The sequence below is a fragment of the Phyllostomus discolor genome, chromosome 6, assembly GCF_004126475.2.
Source record: "Phyllostomus discolor isolate MPI-MPIP mPhyDis1 chromosome 6, mPhyDis1.pri.v3, whole genome shotgun sequence".
NCBI lineage: Eukaryota > Metazoa > Chordata > Mammalia > Chiroptera > Phyllostomidae > Phyllostomus > Phyllostomus discolor.
This window is the reverse complement of record NC_040908.2, coordinates 161,635,670-161,653,197: the sequence shown is the minus strand read 5'-3', so window position 1 is coordinate 161,653,197 and position 17,528 is coordinate 161,635,670. Positions and strand designations below refer to the sequence as shown.

The following is a 17,528-nucleotide window of genomic DNA, read 5'->3' as shown; positions in this document are numbered from 1 at the left end:
ACACTTCATACAGCTCATTGATCCCATATTTTCTGATTACTTACTTTAAAAGATAACATCAGAAGCCCCAGTATTTGAAACTACTTTCATCCCTGGATAAGGAAAGAGACGGCAAACAAAATTTCTGGGGAACTGGTCCATTGCTTTATCTAAAGTCAAACAACCTCAAAGAGCCTAGGCTGGAAGCCAGGTCATGTCAACTTCACTGATTACATAAAGCCGGACCTCACCTGGCAGATCCTCACCTGAGAGCCTGAAAGGACATGTGGAAAAGCACATACCTCAAACCCTAGAGTGAGGTGGGGCCTTAGGTATCGCCCAAACCTCAGGGAAGCCATAGTCGGTAGGCAGAGTTGTCTGACAGGGTGGAAGCAGAACCTGGGAGGAAGTCTTGTTTATACTCAGCATTAGCCACACTTCTCAGTGTAAAGACCCAGGATTCTGGTAAAGTGCACTTTGTCATCACGGCCTTCACTGCATGTGCAGCCCCGGTTTCTCGTATGACTGTGCTATCTGGAAGTCACCTTCAGATACCCTGGAGGGTCTATACAGGCAGTAGACTTAGTAGACTTAGATAAGCAAATGGAAGTGAGTTCTATCAGGGAGAGAGAGGTCAGCCGAGGTAGTTAGGAGTGACTGGGCTGGGCGTGGAGGGCAGGCTGTCCCATAAAGAGAAGTGTATATAAGAGAAAGTAGAGAAACACCCCCAATTAACAATACTGGGATTTTTGAACAGGAGACGAGGACAGAACAGGAGAGAGAGGAATGGCCAGGTTTTCCCTTTGCCTCCTGAGCCTTCTCTGGGCTATGGCTGCCACCAGCACCCAGACCCGAAGCTCGTGCTGTGAGTATGCAGCGTTTCCCAAGGACGTCAGGGGAGCGGTTACCCCGGGGGGCAGGCAGAGACCTCAGACACTGAGGTCTGCTGACGGGAGAAGGTGGTGGAAAACGGCAATCACCATCGGGGTTCCAAAGAGGGCGAGTCAGGGTGCAAGTGTGCACGGTTCCTCTTTCCTATGAAATTTCTCTGAGAGGCAAGTCTCCGCACGTCACGTTGAGAGACACTGAAGTGGTGCTGCAGGAAGGACGGTGCAAAGGCAAAGACACTCCGTGGCTGACCTGACCGGGTGCCACCACTAGTGGGGATTTCGGGTCCTCACTCAGTCATATCCAAATCTTTCATTAGTTCGTCATGTAAGAATGAGGGAAAAAAATAGATGCAAGAAAAATGGATTTCTGGAAATGTGCTACAAATAATATGAACTGTCCAGGAGCCATATCGCTTGAAGCTGTCAAATGAGAAATGAGTTTCTGAAAGATAAAAAATATTTGAGAAAATGTAGGGACTAACTGGCCTCAGAAGAAAATCTTGATGTCTTTTCCATGTTTCTTTAGTAATTGCCCCGAAAGGGGTGTCCTGGAGAATTACAATGCTAAACCTGTCTTCCCCTAAAAACCACAGTGAACGAATTTCTGTGAAGAGGGGAGGATGGTGAGGGGTTTTGTGCATAGCTTGTCCACTGAGCCACAAAAGGACTCGTGGACAAAACCAAGGGGTGGGGTGGAATCAGGGGAGGGAGGTGGGGATGGCTGGGGTGGGGGGTAAGTGGTAGGAAGTAAATGCAGACAACTGTTCTTGAACAACAATAAAACTATTAGAAATAAATAAAAAATACAGACTACAGGTTTTTGGCATTTCAGACACCCAACTAAAATGAAATAAAATTATTTTTGTCTTGGCTACCACACGTGTGGTTCCCTGATTGAAAAAAAAATGTCTTGTCTCTTCTCAGCTGTTCCCCCGGCACAACAGCCCTTGGTTGACGGCATACAGGTGTTAATGGAGAACTCCGTGACCAACTCAGCCTTCCCCAACCCCAGCATCCTCATTGCCATGAACCTGGTCGGAGCCCACAACTTGGAGGCCCAGAAGCTCCTGACGTACAAGCTCATGGACAGTGACACAGCCGGTGAGAAGTCAGCGCCTCTCCGTTCACCTGCTCCCTGAGTCTTGCTCCCTGAACCATTCACCACCCCAGATCCCCACTCCCTGCATCAGCCCCGACACCAGCCCTGCCCCTGATTACACCCAAATCTTCCAAACGCCTTTCCGGACACATCTGGACAACACCTGGAAAGGAATATGTGTAACATCAGGACATTCAGAGAGGAGGGCAGTAATACAGAAAGAACTCTAGACAAGAGGTAAAAACAGCAGGCTTTCAGCTCTGGTTCTGCCACTTATCAACTCCGTGACCTTGACCAGGTCTCCTGAGCCTGCTCAACCTCATTTGCAAAATGCAGGTGAGTTCATTAACAACAATCACACTAATAGTAATAATAACAAGGATAATGATAATCAAGTCTCTGTTCTGCTACCTCACAGGAGTTGCCTTGGCACTCAAGTTAAAAAAACAAAGTTAAAATTAGTTTGCAACTAATATGAATTCTCACATGTGAATTTGTATCAGAGTTCTTGCTGTTTTTCTAAACAAATAGCAGGATTCTCAGTAGGGTTATCAAGTCACACAAAGGCCACTAGATTAAATGTTCCTTAAGTATTTTTCTATACTTCTTTCCTTAAGAATTAAGACCGATCACAAACGAATCATGTTATTTTTTAAAAAAATCAAAATGATCTGGAAAAAAGCAGAGAATTCAGCCCTGGCCTCCGGTGCTTTCTCTTGGCTGGAAACACCTTTCACTCTTTTGTTCTCTGCCCCATAGATCTGACCATCGGCCAGCTCGCACTCAACATCATTGCCCTCAGCTCCTCCTGCCGAGACCCCGAGAATCAAGTATCGATTCTGCAGAGACAAATGGAGAACTGGGCACCTTCACGTAAGACCTCACCAGAAGGGAGGGGAGAGTGCGGCAAATGGTCCTTCCTGAGAACTTTACACCTAGAAAGACAAGGATGGGAGAGTGTGAAGTTAGGAAAGAGACAATGTATCTCCACCCGAGTTCCCTCTGCTAATTCCATGGGGGAGTTGCTCACTCCCAATCCGAATGAACTAGAAGAGGCTGCTAGCCCAGGGTCACGGACTTTCCATGCCATCACCCGCCTGAAGACAGCACCAACCTTTTAATTGCATTCTCATCCCTTTAATTCCATCCTCAGAATATTATTCTGAGAAATATTGATGGGCCCTGACCAGTGTGGCTCAGTTGGTTGGACATTGTCCCGCAAAGCAAAAGGTTGCCGGTTTGATTCCCAGTCAGGGCACATGCCTGGGCTAAGGGTTTGGGATGTTTCTTTCCCTCTCTTTCTCCCTCCCTTCCCCTCTCTTTAAAAATAAGTAAATAAAGGGTCATCAAAGAACACGTATAAAGGACCCACGGACAAAGACAACAGGGTGGAGGGAGGATTGAATGTGAGAGGTGGAGGTGGGTGGGGGCAGGGGAGAATAATGGGGGGAGGGAATGGGGACAACTGTAATTGAACAACAATAAAAAATAAAATTAAGTCAATAAATTTTGTTTTAAAAGAAAGAAAAGAAAAGAAATATTGACAGTATTTTCACCAATATGGCATCTTTCCGTTTGGACAGCAATGTCTATCTAAGAGGTTTGCCTTTCTCTTTTCACAAATGTCTCCACTGTGGTGGATGTCAGTCTCATGAAGGCCCTCCATCCCCTCCCAAGGCCCCGATGCCGAGGCTTCAAGCTTCTACGGACCCAGCCTGGCGATCTTGGCGCTGTGCCAGAAGAACCCTGAGAAGACCTTACCAGTGGCAGCCCGCTTCGCCAAGACCCTGCTGGCCAATTCCTCTCCCTTCAACATGGGTGAGTCGGGGGCCACTTTCAGACTGTCCGGAGCTGGGGATGTCAAGGGCACGGAATGGTAGAGCTAGAAGGAGAAGTGGGAGGAGGAGGGGCTGGGGACCAGGGAAATGTCTGCAGAGGGGCGATATTGAACAAATATTAGTTGGATGTGTCAGTTAAGGAATAAATGAAAGAGATACAGTAAAACATAGAAACAAAAACAATACTTGAAATGTCGGGCAGTCACAGAATCTCCGCTGGGAACAATAAACATGCCGCCAGCTTCTCAGGAGCTGTTCCGGGTGCAGGGCTGAATCAATGCCTCCACTCAGCTCTGCCCTGAGCCCCCTCTTTTACCAGTGCTGATGCTTCCACACTCTGTTCCTCCCAAAGCTTCTGCTTAGAGCGCCCAAGCTTGTGCTGTGGGTTAAACAGCAGCTCTCGGAACCCTAAGCCCGCCGTGTAGCCCTTGGGGGATACAGTGGAACCATCTTGGTCCTTCATTCTGCAAGCGTGCGGCTGCTTGTGAACGGACACTTCTCTACCACACCACGTCCTTCCTGGGCCCACCCTTCTGCATCTCGTGATCCCCTTCTCTGTATAAAGCCCCTCACTCACAGCCACCTTTCCTCCTCCGCCCTCTCGAAGCAAAGGCCTTCTCTCAGGTTTCCACCCCCTTATGCATGCCTTATCAGCAAACCTCTTGTACTTTGAGCTCCTTCAGGCCTACAAGCAGGTAGATATTTACGCAAGTCCCCTCACGGTGGGTGGAGAACAGACTGGCTTCCATTTCCCATCTGGAGCATCTCTGCCAGCACAGGGAATTTGGACATTTTTTCACAGCACTGCTATGAACAGTTCTGTCACCTTTAATGAGGTCATGCAACTTTAAGGTGGAGATGGGGATAGGGAGGAAAGATCAATGAAAGAAAAGATGCCATCTGGCAAGGCTTTTATTTGTCCTGGTCTTATCATGCCAGAGCTTGCTCGCTCAGCCCACACATGTTCTCCCACGAAAACAATGGAAAAGCCCCTGTACCTTGCTGAGCTCCCACTGTCCAGGGGTTCACGGAGCATGGTAACAACAAAGCAGCAGAGTGCCAAGACTGCAGAACAGGTGTAAACGGCCGATGCCATTGAAGCTCAGGAAGGAGACTGCCTGTTATGCCGAGGTGACCAGAGAAGGCTTCACGGAGAGGGGGTGACGGCTAGGCCTTCAAGAACCAGTGACATTTTTTGAAAGACGAACACTGGGATAAGAGAAGCGGGGCTGAACGCACTGCCAGTCTACATGAATTAAAAGCATGAGCTGTGGCGCCATGCAGATCTGGGTTCAAGGCCTGGTGTTGCTGCTTTCTAGCTGCATGGGCCTGGGCAGTTACTCAACCAGAGACCCCATGGTCTCATCCCTCAAATGGAGATCATTATAGGTCCTATTTCACAGACTGTCCTGAAGAGTCAAGGAGATAAGGTGCCTGGAGCACAATAAGCACACAGTAAATGTTCGCTAACCGTATCGTTGTGGTGGTGGCTGTCTTATCCCCCTATGATTCACAGACACGGGAGCGATGGCGACCTTGGCTTTGACCTGTGTGTACAACAAGATCCCCGTAGGGTCAGAGGAAGGATACAGGACCCTGTTTGGTCAGGTGCTAAAGGATACGGTGGAGAATATCAGCCTGAAGATCAAAGACAATGGCATCATCGGGGACATCTACAGCACTGGCCTTGCCATGCAGGTAAACACATCACTGATACTCTTCGCTGGGTCCCTGCCAGTGAGACCAGACTATGGGGTCAAGAGACCAGGATTCTTCTCATATCTCTAGGGAAGACCAGGTAGTGTGACTTTAGATAGATTCCTTGTGGTGCCTGTGCCTCACTTTCTCTACTGGTAAGATGCAGGTGTTAACTCCTCCCTAGTTGATAGGTAAAGTGAAAACAAATCTACGTGAACTATTTCCCCTTCCTTAGAAAAAAAAGAAACAAATGAATCCAAGAAATGTATTGGTTTATTATTCATTTGTTCATAATAATTATAGACTAATGAAAATTTGGTGTATAAAACATATACAAAATATACAAAAGATATTAATATAGGTCCTCAAAAATATTGAATTATTCTAATTCTACTTTACCAGTCGGTGTTCTTTTTATAAACCTTCATCTTGAGCCAAAATAAAAGGAGGGGCTTGTATTTAAAATGATTGATTTAAATAATCTAATGCTGACTGAACACCCTATCTTGGTCAAGCTCTATTTTGATCTTGATCCATTTTCACCTCACAAAGAGCCCCTGTACAAGGCGGGACCAGGTGTGTCTGGTAACAAGTCCATACTATGCTTCCCTGGTATAGATTCCCAGGCTTAAATTACATAAGGTGCTGCTTGATTAGGGTTGATTAGGGCACCATCCTCTCATGCAAAACACCCCACAGATAGTGGAGAGAGATAACCAACTAGAATCAGAAACTAAAGGTTCATCTGTGGCCCAACCCTCTATCCCAAACTGAGAAGTTTGTGCCTCCAAGTCTCAAAATGCCCTGCAGGATTAATAGAAAAAGAACATCATGAATGAACTTCCCAACTCAGAAAGCCCAGGAAACAGAGAGTCACAGAGTTACAAGGCCAGCCCTCAACCTAACACAGCTCTGGACTGCTGTTAGAAACCCTTTGGGAAGAGGAGTGGACAGAGGCTGGTATTAACAGTCCACACGTGAAAAGTTATGCAAAAGGCATAAACAGACTAAAAATTAGTTCATGTTAAACATAAGAGGAAATACAAAATCTTCTCTCCAAGGCACCATGCATAGGAGCAACAGCTGAGAAGTCAGCTTCTGCGTCAGGTCATGGTCAATGGAGTTTGCTATGGAACAAAAGGCTGAGGGTTCCCATGGCTAAGTTGTACAGGACCAATCCCAGGGCTTAGGCTGAGACAGCTTTGTGGAGAAGCAGGGCCAGTGTGAAAGGGATGGGAGATGGGGCTCAGTCATGAGTCACTTAAAATAACCTTGCTTCACCCTTAGCACAAGACACACAGGTGTTTGCTTTGGCTAGTTTGATTTGTGAATTCTGTTTAGATTTTATCACCGGCAGGGTACACTCTGATAAGCTGTTCCTGAGAAGTAAAGCTTTTCCTATCAGAAGGCAGGACCTCAGCCATGTGCAGATAACAGGACACGTGGATTTCCCATCAGTTATGACAAAAAGCCTCCTCCTGACCACCTGGTGGCCCGTTTTCAGAGTCTACCCAGACAGCCCAGAGCCTGAAACCACCAAGTGTGTGATATATGACCTTTTTCTACTCCAAAGTGTTCTGGTGTAGAACACCAAGGGGCTCCGGAGCTATAACAATTTAGGTTTAAATCGTAGATCTGCCACCATCTTGTGGAAATGTGGAATTTACCTGAATTTCATTTTTCCTCACTATAACAAGCTTGTAAAGGTATTTTAAAAAATCACAGGCACAATGTGGTGTTCAATAATTGTTGGAGGTCTCTTCCAGCAGAAGGGTGGTGACATTAAGCTTCCTTTTCAGCCTTCACTCACCCCCTTCTAGGAAGTCAGTGGCCTTCAAGTGACCTAAGCTGCCCACACTGCATCCCTGAGGCTCTCACGAGGCATTCCCTCTGTTCCAGAAGTTCTCCCCTTTCTTCCATCAATATTCTCATGCTTTTCCGGCTCCCCTAGTAGAAGTGTAACTTGAAAAGGGATCCGATGAACCTCCTCATGCAAGGTTATTAATGATTTCTCACAGCTTAATATGTTACTCCCGTCTAGAGTGTTGGTGTTGGTAGTGCGTTACCCCACACTGAGCAGGACTTGGGAGGTGAATATGACAAGTGAACAAGGTATGGTTGCTGAGGGGTACCTACCTGATGCCCCTAAACCAAACTGCCCTACAAAGTGGCCTCTGGCAAGTACGGTTCCTGGTTGCCGAGGTTCACAGCGATGGTTGTGCCTGTCGAAACTGTTCATACTACTGCTCATGGAGCTGTTCCTGACTCCCCTCCCATTCTCCCATTTCCCATCTCAAGCTTCAGGTAAATCGGTCATCAGCAATCTCAGCCCATTAACAACACACGCTGGCGGCTGTGGTCAGCACCGACCTACAGAGAGGGAGGTGGTAATGATAGCTATGCATCATATATTGCAAAATGATGCTGCATATCATCCCATAAGGGTCCCCCAAAGGTGAGTAGGAGTTACAGTTTCTATTTTGCCCATGAGGCAAAAACATTCAGCAAAGTAGAGTGAATTGCTTGGTGTATTAACCAAGACTCAGTTTGCAAATAACAAAAACCCAAATAATTTTTGCTGGAGAAAAATGGAGACTTAGCTATTTCACATAAACTGGGGTGTCCAGGGCTAGATTAGGTGATTTCAGGATTCTTGAGAATAAAGGGCTCCAATCATGATCATCGGAGATGACTCTTTTTTACCTCTCAGCCCTGGTTTTTGCCATTCTTTCCTGCCCCTTGGCTCCTTTGAAGTGGCCAAGGAAGATGGTCACTAGCACCTCAGTGCTTACTTGCATGGTACCTGCTGATAACCCCAGGAGGGGAAAATGCTTCTCCCTCCCAATGTGTGTATATCAGGGAAGGACTTTGTCTAGTGCATGTGCCCCCCAATCACCGCTACCCAGAGGATGACATTGCATGATTACTCCAGCCCAGCCCAGGAGTCCGCCCCTGTGGCCAGGGTGGTGGAGCCTCTGGCTGACGGTCCCAACACAATCACAAAGTGTGGGAGGAGTCCACCAAGGTGCACAGGACAACGCAAAACAAAAGAGGTCTACTGTGTTTGGATGGCCACGTTGTCCTAGACTGACACTCCCCCAGGGCTTGCTTTGCCCAGCCCTCGCCCTCATTCTGTCCAAGAACTGTTGGTAAATACAGCAGCCCCAGTAGCGTTCCCTGAATCTAAGTGTGTGCCTACTATGTGACAAACACTGAGCTTAGTGGTGGGGATGCAGCAGTGAACAAGACAGATGGTGTTCCTATGCAGCTTCAGCTTGGATCTGGGTGGGTGACCACAGCCACCAGAGTGTGTTAATGGGCTGAGATTGCTGATCAAGTGTATCCCTTATAAGGCACATGAAGGCCAACTCTCAGCTATGCTTAATTCCTCTCTTTCCCTCTCTCTCTCCCTCTTCCCCCCACCTCCCTCTTTTCCCTCTCTCTCTCTCCATCCCTTCTTCCCCTCCCTCTTTTCCCTCCCTCCCCCTCCCCTTTCTCTCTCCCCCTGTCCCAGGCTCTCTTCGTGTCACCTAAGCAACCTAACAAGGAATGGAATTGCCAGAAGACTATGGATGCAATACTTAATGAGATTAAGCAGGGGAAATTCCACAACCCCATGTCTATTGCCCAAATCCTCCCTTCCCTGGAAGGCAAGACATACCTGGATGTGCCCCACCTATCTTGCAGCCCTGGTAAGAACTCTTAACATCTGTCTCTCCTCATGTCATAAAATGGCTACTTACATCAGGAATGCTATGTGGATCCATTTTAAGAGGCATACAGGCTTTTTTTATGCCCGTTACTTTCATGCAGGTAGAAGCACATCTGACTTCCAATCCCCAAGGGTTGTGTGAGAACACACAGCCATGACCCACCCTGCATGCAGAATTCAGCCCTTGTGTCTACTTCATTCGGCATGCATTTAGGAAGCACCTACTATGAGCAAAGCATTTCGTGAGATGCTGATAGAAAGGGAAGATCCGTGACCCTAACAATCAAATAACATGTAACTTCACTCATTGATTTGACAAATATACCAAATATGCAGTATCTTACATATCTTCTCTTTACAAAGCCAGCTGACAAAGATGTAGACAAAAAAAAAAAACACAATATGTGGAAAAATAAAATAACTAGTAAATAGAAATAAAAGCCATATGCAGTTCAAAAGCAAAGAGAATGTAACCCAGCATCCATCATTGACTTTGTCTGAGAGGCTTAGGAGAAGAACAGAGTTGACATTTCAGCCAGGTCTTAAAGACCTAATCATGAATCCCTGGTGCTCACGGCACACCAAGGGGATGGGGCAGGATTTGGACATACAACCTTTTTATTGGACATATCTTTGTTTTGCCTGATTACAAATATAATACAGAGATACAATGCCAAAATATGCATTTAGAAAGTGGGAGTCCTGCATAAAAATGTTATCACTCCATAGATCACTAGTCTTTGGCATAGATTCCTCCAACTTGTCTTTCTACTCAACTGCTACTATAAAGTATTGTTCACTTTATGTTGTGTGGACATTCTAAGACAAGCAGAGGTTAATAAGCTCCTTTTCTACCTCAGAGCACAAGCTCTAGAGAGACCACAATCAAGTAACCTAATCCCAGCCATGCCAGACACAGCTGCAAACACTTCCCAGTGATTTCCCAGCCTTAACCAGGTGACCACGGAGTTCTTCCAGGATTCCACAATAGTTGCTCAGGTGCTTTGTTAAATACTCTGAAATGCACTACCTTTGCTTCCAGATTCTTGACGTTAACAAAAAAACACAACAACTAAATGGTGAGTATCCCATGAAATACATGATTTAGGACTCCCAACCCTCCCTGCAAGTTACAAGTTCTTTTAACAAAATCAGTGTTCATTGTAAAACTGTCAGTGCTTTAGCCTACGATCAGCTCTCCAGACTCGAAATGAGAGCTTCATAGATCACATCAGTTCCTCAGAACAATCCACAAACTCATCGCCATTTTTTGAAATGTTTTCTGGGATGGGTTGCCAACCACAGGGATTTTGCACATATAATACAGAACCCATAATCTTTAACAAATGTGGCCTCCTTGCTCTTCACAGATCATGAGGTGCAACCAACTCTACCCAGCTATCCTAGTCCTGTCCCCACCGCCGCATCCAACATCTCTGTCATGTACACCATCAATAACCAGCTGAGGGGGGTGGACCTGCTCTTCAACGTGACCACTGAAGTTAGTGTGAGAAGTGGATCCGTGCTGCTTGTGGTCCTAGAAGAAGCAAAACGCAAAAATTCCATGTTCAAGTGAGTGTTCCAAGTGGCGTTAGCCATTCTCCCCAAGCCTAACCTGAATTCCCATTTTTTCCTCCCTCTTTTTTTCATTTGCTTACTTTTTTCCTTTTCATAATTTAATAGATTTTTATTTAATAGCTCCTTGAGAGCCTGTGATCTCTCATGAAAAATTAAATCATACAGGTTAATATATGATAGCGTTTTAAAAAAATACGAATTCAAAGGAGTGAGAGTCCACTGTGGCTTAGAATAGTCAAGAAGGCCCATGGCTTTGTACTGCACTCACAGAATAGGTGCTACACAGGACATGCGAGAGGGTGGTGTCTGGGGAGAGGGAATGGCTAACACAAAGCATTCGAGGCAGGAATGGGCAAGGAATTCAAGACCAATGAGTAGGCCAGCTTGACAAGAGAATTTGAGATTTAATTGAGCCTGGAAGGCTAGATTGGGTGATAACGTAAAAAGCTTGAAATACAAGGAGGTATTTCCTTATACCAAGGAGGCTGGACTGCATATTGCACAGAAGCACTGCAAGATTCGAATGTGAAAAGCCAGGTTGTAAAACATTCAATGCCAGGCCACGCGTGACTACAGTGATGAAGCTGTACAGTGATGAGGACTTCAGCTTGCATACATGGCCTCTTGGCAAGGGGGAGTCCCCAGGGCTGTGTGAGTGCTGGATGTGGGGGCCAAGGGAAAGAAGCTTCACCGCTATTGACAGGAGTGTCGGGAAGAGAGAAGGACTTTTAGAGAAAAAGGCAATTCCTCCAGATATGTTTAACTGTGGATGTTGGAAAGAGAAACGTTCGGAAGCTTTTGGAGGTATAGAAGAAGTTCTAGAAAAAGAAGTCAGGACAGGCAAAAGACACTGAACACAAAACCAAGACAGATCTAATTATTCCCATTTTATGGACAGAATCACTTAGGCCCAAAGAAGTTCACTAACATTCCTAAGGTCACATAACATGTAACTAATAGAGTTGAGATCTGAACCCAGAGTTGAGCGGATCTGAAGCTCATGTTCCCTCTACTGCCCTGCTGGGGAAGAGTAGAACATGGAAATAAACCACAGAGGAGAAAATTAGACTTTGTAGAATGTTTATTGTTCCCTAATTTCTATAGACAAGTCAGGATAAAAATTGCATTTCAAGAATATTTAATTTCAGACAACCCTCTGAATATACTTTACTTCTGTGAGCTTGCTTTAATGTTGCCTGACTTTTCTTTTTCTGACTGTAAATGTAATGAAAATATACACAGAAATTTTGAGGAGGGGGAAGCATGAAGAAGGAAACAAAGCTTCTATCTCCATCCACAGTATAATTACTGTTGCTCTTTTTTATAATTTTGTAGGTTTTTTCTCTATGCATCTTACAAATAGTTGTGTCCACCATATCCATGGCATAGATTGATATTTCATATAAAATGTGTACCCCACATTTTCACTTAACATTATTGCATAAGCTTCCTCCCGTGTTACTGAAAATTGTTGAAAAATACAATTTTCATAATTATAAAATATCCAATGTGGATGTTCATTCCGTTGCTCACCTAATGCTGTTCATTGTTAGACATTTACACATTTTAATTTGCTTATTGATAGTTTTGTTTTAAATCCATTCATTTAAATTTCATTTAATCCCAAGTGATTTCATATTTTTCAATCACTTGCCTTTTCTCTTTTAAGCGTGATTTTACCTGATCTTTAAATCATTTCCACGTCTCTCTCCCTTCATCTTAACCCCTTATTGCCTGACCTAAAGTGAAGTGTTAATCATACACATGGTTTTATTCTTACAGATTCGAGACCACAATGACATCTTGGGGCCTTGTTGTCTCTTCCATCAACGACATCGCTGAAAATGTGAATCACAAGACGTATTGGCAGTTCCTTAGTGGCACAACACCTTTGATGGAAGGTGGGAGGATAAAAGAAATGTGGGCATTTCCTCCATCGTTTGAAGGCTACAGATTTCTTTTCCTTATTTAATTCATTCATTCATTTAATCAGTAAATAATTGTAAGATTGTATGTGCATATACAATAATATATACAGTGGTTATATGTATGTACATACACAAATATATTATGAGTACATATATGGTGATTAGATAGATAGATAGAATGGATAGCTATCTGACATAGCTTTAAAAAAAATCTAGCATCCTACCTCCACTCTGGAAAAGTATCCAGTGAACAAGAAAAGTGGATCAATCTACTTAAAACAATAAGGGCTGAAGAAGGAAAAGGCAAATAATGTAAGGGAGACAAAGAAAAAACGGAAAAACTATTATGTGATTGAAGAAGACAGCCGCCTTGGGACTGAAAACGTAAACACTGTATGTATAAAACAAAAGCACAGTGAATTCACCACCAGTAATAAACAACTATGAGGGACAGAATAATAGCTATTTGTGTAGTGATGTTACATTTTCTTGTTTCACACACCCGCTCTGTAGGTGTTAGTGACTCTCTTTTGACAGAGAAAGGAACTAAGTCCTAGAGACACGAAGGGGCTTGCACGAGGCGCACAGCCCGTGTGTGCCAGAGCCGAGTCCAGCCCAGAGCGAGCATGCTATCACAGCTTCGCTCAAAATCCACTCCTCCCCTTCCCTGGCGTTACTGTTTTGTTTTCACATCTCCAGAGCCAGGAAAGTCCGTCCGTGCACTGTACGGGAGGCGAGTGGGACAAATAAATCACAGAGTTCAGCGAAAGTCTTTCTTTAAAATTTTTGCAGAAAAACTAAAATGTGCTCCAAGTTAAGGGGCAGTGGTGTGTGGTTTTGCCTAAGGATGACGTTACTTGGTTAATCTGATATTGTCACTGTGCAGAGAGATGTGACTCAGCCGAACAAAGTCACAGCATAGCCAAGACTGGGCTCTGTAAAGATGCCTCAGTATCCAAGATTCTGGTGGGAGAGATGTTTTTCTGACAGTCTATCATGTATTTAACAGAAATCTGGCTAATCAGAACTTGTGGAATTGCAGCAAAGCCTATAATAAGAATCTTAGAGCCACATGGGCCTTGACTAGAAGCTCTTTCTCTGATTTACTAGCTGCATTTGGCAAGTAATAAATCTTCTCTGAGCCAGTTTCCACAGCCATAGAATGGACACAGGGATCACCACTTCTGCGTTATTGTGAGGATTAGAAATAATGTATTTAAAATGAGTAAGTGCAATGTCTTTTGCATAGCATGTGTTCAAAATGCTAATCATTATTAGTATTAGTTCCCCTGCCACCTTCATCTCAAGAATTGCCTAGGGAACTTAACTCAGGTTTATTCTCAAGTGGTCAGTTGTTACTCTTCTCTGAAGGAAGTGATGGTAAACAGGCCTCAGAGATCCAAAAACATTTGGGCCTGGAACTGTTATTCTGTTTGATGCCAAAGCCAATCATCGATACTGTCATCATCTAGCTTTCCTGCCCTGAAGGACAAAAATTCTCAGAAACATCAAAAGTGCACTTAAGTTCCTGCCACAAATGCTCTATTAAATAAGCCATTTTCATAATAATCACCATTTATTGAGCACTTATGTGTCAGACACTATACTAGGCATCTAGTAGTCATTATTTCTAATCCAGGGTAAATATTCCTTGTGCGATTTTATGTATGAGGCTCACACAATGTAAGGGGTTTGCCCGAAGACATGCTCCACAGCGCCACCTGGAGCCTGCCAGCAAGGACTCCCTAAACCTCAGTCCAGCGCTCCTCCCACACTCACCCAGCTGCCCATTTCGCTCTACAGTGATTTTACTTCTCTAATGATGGGCTGATCCTTTGGGAGTGGGGATGGTTATATGCACCTTGGTGACCTCCTGTCCCTCTGCGCTTGTTTCCAGGAGTTGCTGACTACGTACCTTTCAATCATGAGCACATCACAGCCAATTTCACCCAGTACTAAGGACAAGGTGGTCACGTTCTACTGCGCATTTCTCCAAAGGATGGCTGGAATTTTTTTCAGGTCATTTCAAATCTATGCCAAACAGTGGACATCTACGGCGGTACCATATTCCTGGGAAAACATGGAAACTACGTGTAGAATAAATGATACAAACTTCTCTAGAGTCTTAACATCTGTGACCTGTGAAAATAAAATCCAGCTTCTTAAAGGCATTGACCACCAGCTGTCAGTCAAACCTAGGGTGATGGGAGATGGGACAGCCCGGCTGATATTTTGGGGGACCAATCCGAGCTTGATTAATCCACCAAGGCACTCCTTTATTTTTGCAAATGAAGTGATATATTTTAGAAACTCCTATTTTTGCATCATATAACAAGTACTCTTTTTCTAGCCACTTGTTTGAACTTATAAACATACATATACACATGAAATGGCCAAAATTACTTCACGAGACCCTGAGATGTTTCCAAATGAGGCAAACTACATTAATGTCATAATTCTCCACTTCCACTTCCAATAGTTGTTCTGGGTAAATTCGAGTTTAAATGGATACTTTTATACAATTTATATATGAGTATACATTTTATATAAATATAATTTATATTATGATACATTTTATTAAATGTATATTAAAATACATTTAATATAAATAATTTCTATTTAACACAAAATTTGACATAATATATTTTAGATAGTAAATGTATATATACATCTATAACCCCACCTTATATAAATATATGTGATTTTATATACTAAATATAGATAAATCTATAAACTCACAATATGTGTTGGCATATGTATACATGAAAGCTTTAAAAGGCCATCATAATTCTAATCTCTGCTGTTAAAAGTCAACACTGGCACAAACTTTTTAGAGAAGAATATGAAAATTTGAATCAAAACATCTAGAATACACTCAACTTTAGCCCCCCCAAAAAATCTCAATTTTGAAAGTTCTATAAAAGGGAGAATGATAAGTGGACACAGATATGCAAGAGTGAAAATGATGAGACAATTAAAGTATGAACCTTAGATATGCAGTTACAGTATATATATGCCTTAGATATGCAGTGTGTGTGCATATATATACACATATACACACTGAACGCCAGAGCAGACAGACCTAACGGCCCTGTCACAGGTCTCCTGCCCCCACCCTCACCCTGCATCTCAGAGCAAAGACCTGCACTCTGGTACCAGTCTGGCTCCGGGAGAGAGAGGTGTGAACCACATAGGCCCAGGTCCCCATCCTAAACATACCTACTAGGTAAGTCACTATATCCCCCCAAAAGGCCAGGACTGTTACTGTAATGAAGGAACCCTTAGGGAGTGGTAAACAGTGCTCTCACATAATATAACATAACATGACATGACATGACATAACGTTTATGACATGGAAAAAATGTCCCAGAGGAGATATGGTGGGATACTGAAGAGTCACTAAAACTCATGTAGAAAATAAACACTTGCTGACATGAAAAGACATTCATGTGAAGGAAGCAGATGGCACAGCATCATATAACTACACCTATACCAGACAGGTATAGTGGTTATCACTGTGTGATAGAATTATTAATGACTGATTTTGCTTGCTTCTCTGTTTTCTAAGTTTTCTCCATTCAATAGATAATCATGAGCAACTGGAAAATGGGAAAAACTACTTTAAACAAAGACTTTTTTCTTATTTAACCACAAATTAGACAACGAAAATAACGTGTGTGTGCACACACAAGAGTCATGCCCCCAAGGGCAGAAAAAGAGCTTCCCAGACAAGGAAAAACTAAAGGAGTTAGTTCATCATCACCAAACCATGATTATATGAAATGTTAAAGAAAACTTATTAAGAAAAAGATCAAAACTATGAACAATAAAATGGCAATAAATACACATCTATCAACAACTGAATCTAAAAAACAAACTCAGCAAACAAGAACAGAGACAGAATCATGGATACAGAGAGGGTTTTGATGGTTGCCAGATAGGTGGGGAGTGTGGGGGAATGGGCAAAGAGGTGAGGGGATTAAGGAGTACAAATGGGCAGTTACAGAATAGCCATTGAAGTGTAAAGCATAGGAAACAGAGAAGCCAAAGAACTTACAGGAATGACTCAGGGACATAAACAATGGTGCAGGGGACTGCCTGAGGGAGTGAGGGGTACTGGGTGGAGGGGGGCAAAGGGGAGAAATTGGGACAACTGTAATAGTATAAAAAACTACAATTGAAAAAATTTAAAAAACAGTCTTGCCCCCAACTTTTGCTCTAATGATAGAAATTGGAGGAACAAGAGCAGCGTGGGAGACAGTGAAGAGGGAGACAGTCACAGGTTGGTTTCATGTATGAAAATCTTGTTTCAGCTACGTGCCTAGTAATTCTGTGTGTGCTCATCTGTAACTGCAGGGGTGGGAGACAGGCGAGTGATACTGACCTGAGATCTACGACAAGTTGTAATTCCTCATTGAGTAGTGCCTTAATAAAATGTAGCCATGGTCATTATTACAGAAGGCACAGTGCTGAAGACCTCATTTCAGTTGTTTCAGTGACTAATTAAAAGCGCTTTTGTGACCTCTACTGGCCGTGGCAGGTAACGCCTAAACTTTAATTAGGGGTGCGGTCAGTTATGCAAATTTGTGAAGCTGCAAAGGAGAGAGGGAAGATTGCTACCAAGTACTTTTTTGCTCGTTAAAAATTATATGCAATTTAAACACAATAGACATCTGTCTCAATTTGCTAATCCCATTTGTGTCCTAGAAGCTTAGAAAAAGATCCACTCTTGTTCTAAACATTAAAAAGCTTTAGACCCGTATAAATGATTTGCCCAATATCCTCCTGGAATAATTACAATTTTAA

General features: G+C 43.6%; 1 protein-coding gene across 1 annotated transcript; it reads left to right on the top strand.

Annotated features, from left to right (window-relative positions):
* Nucleotides 1-705: 705 nt before the first annotated feature.
* CBLIF (cobalamin binding intrinsic factor) lies at nt 706-14,847 on the top strand. Its single transcript, XM_028516999.2, has 9 exons — nt 706-844; nt 1,794-1,970; nt 2,728-2,841; nt 3,646-3,786; nt 5,323-5,504; nt 9,019-9,196; nt 10,587-10,788; nt 12,577-12,695; nt 14,620-14,847. The coding sequence occupies exons 1-9, from the start codon at nt 766-768 to the stop codon at nt 14,679-14,681; spliced, it is 1,254 nt and encodes a 417-aa protein (XP_028372800.1). The 5' UTR covers nt 706-765; the 3' UTR covers nt 14,682-14,847.
* Nucleotides 14,848-17,528: the final 2,681 nt, after the last annotated feature.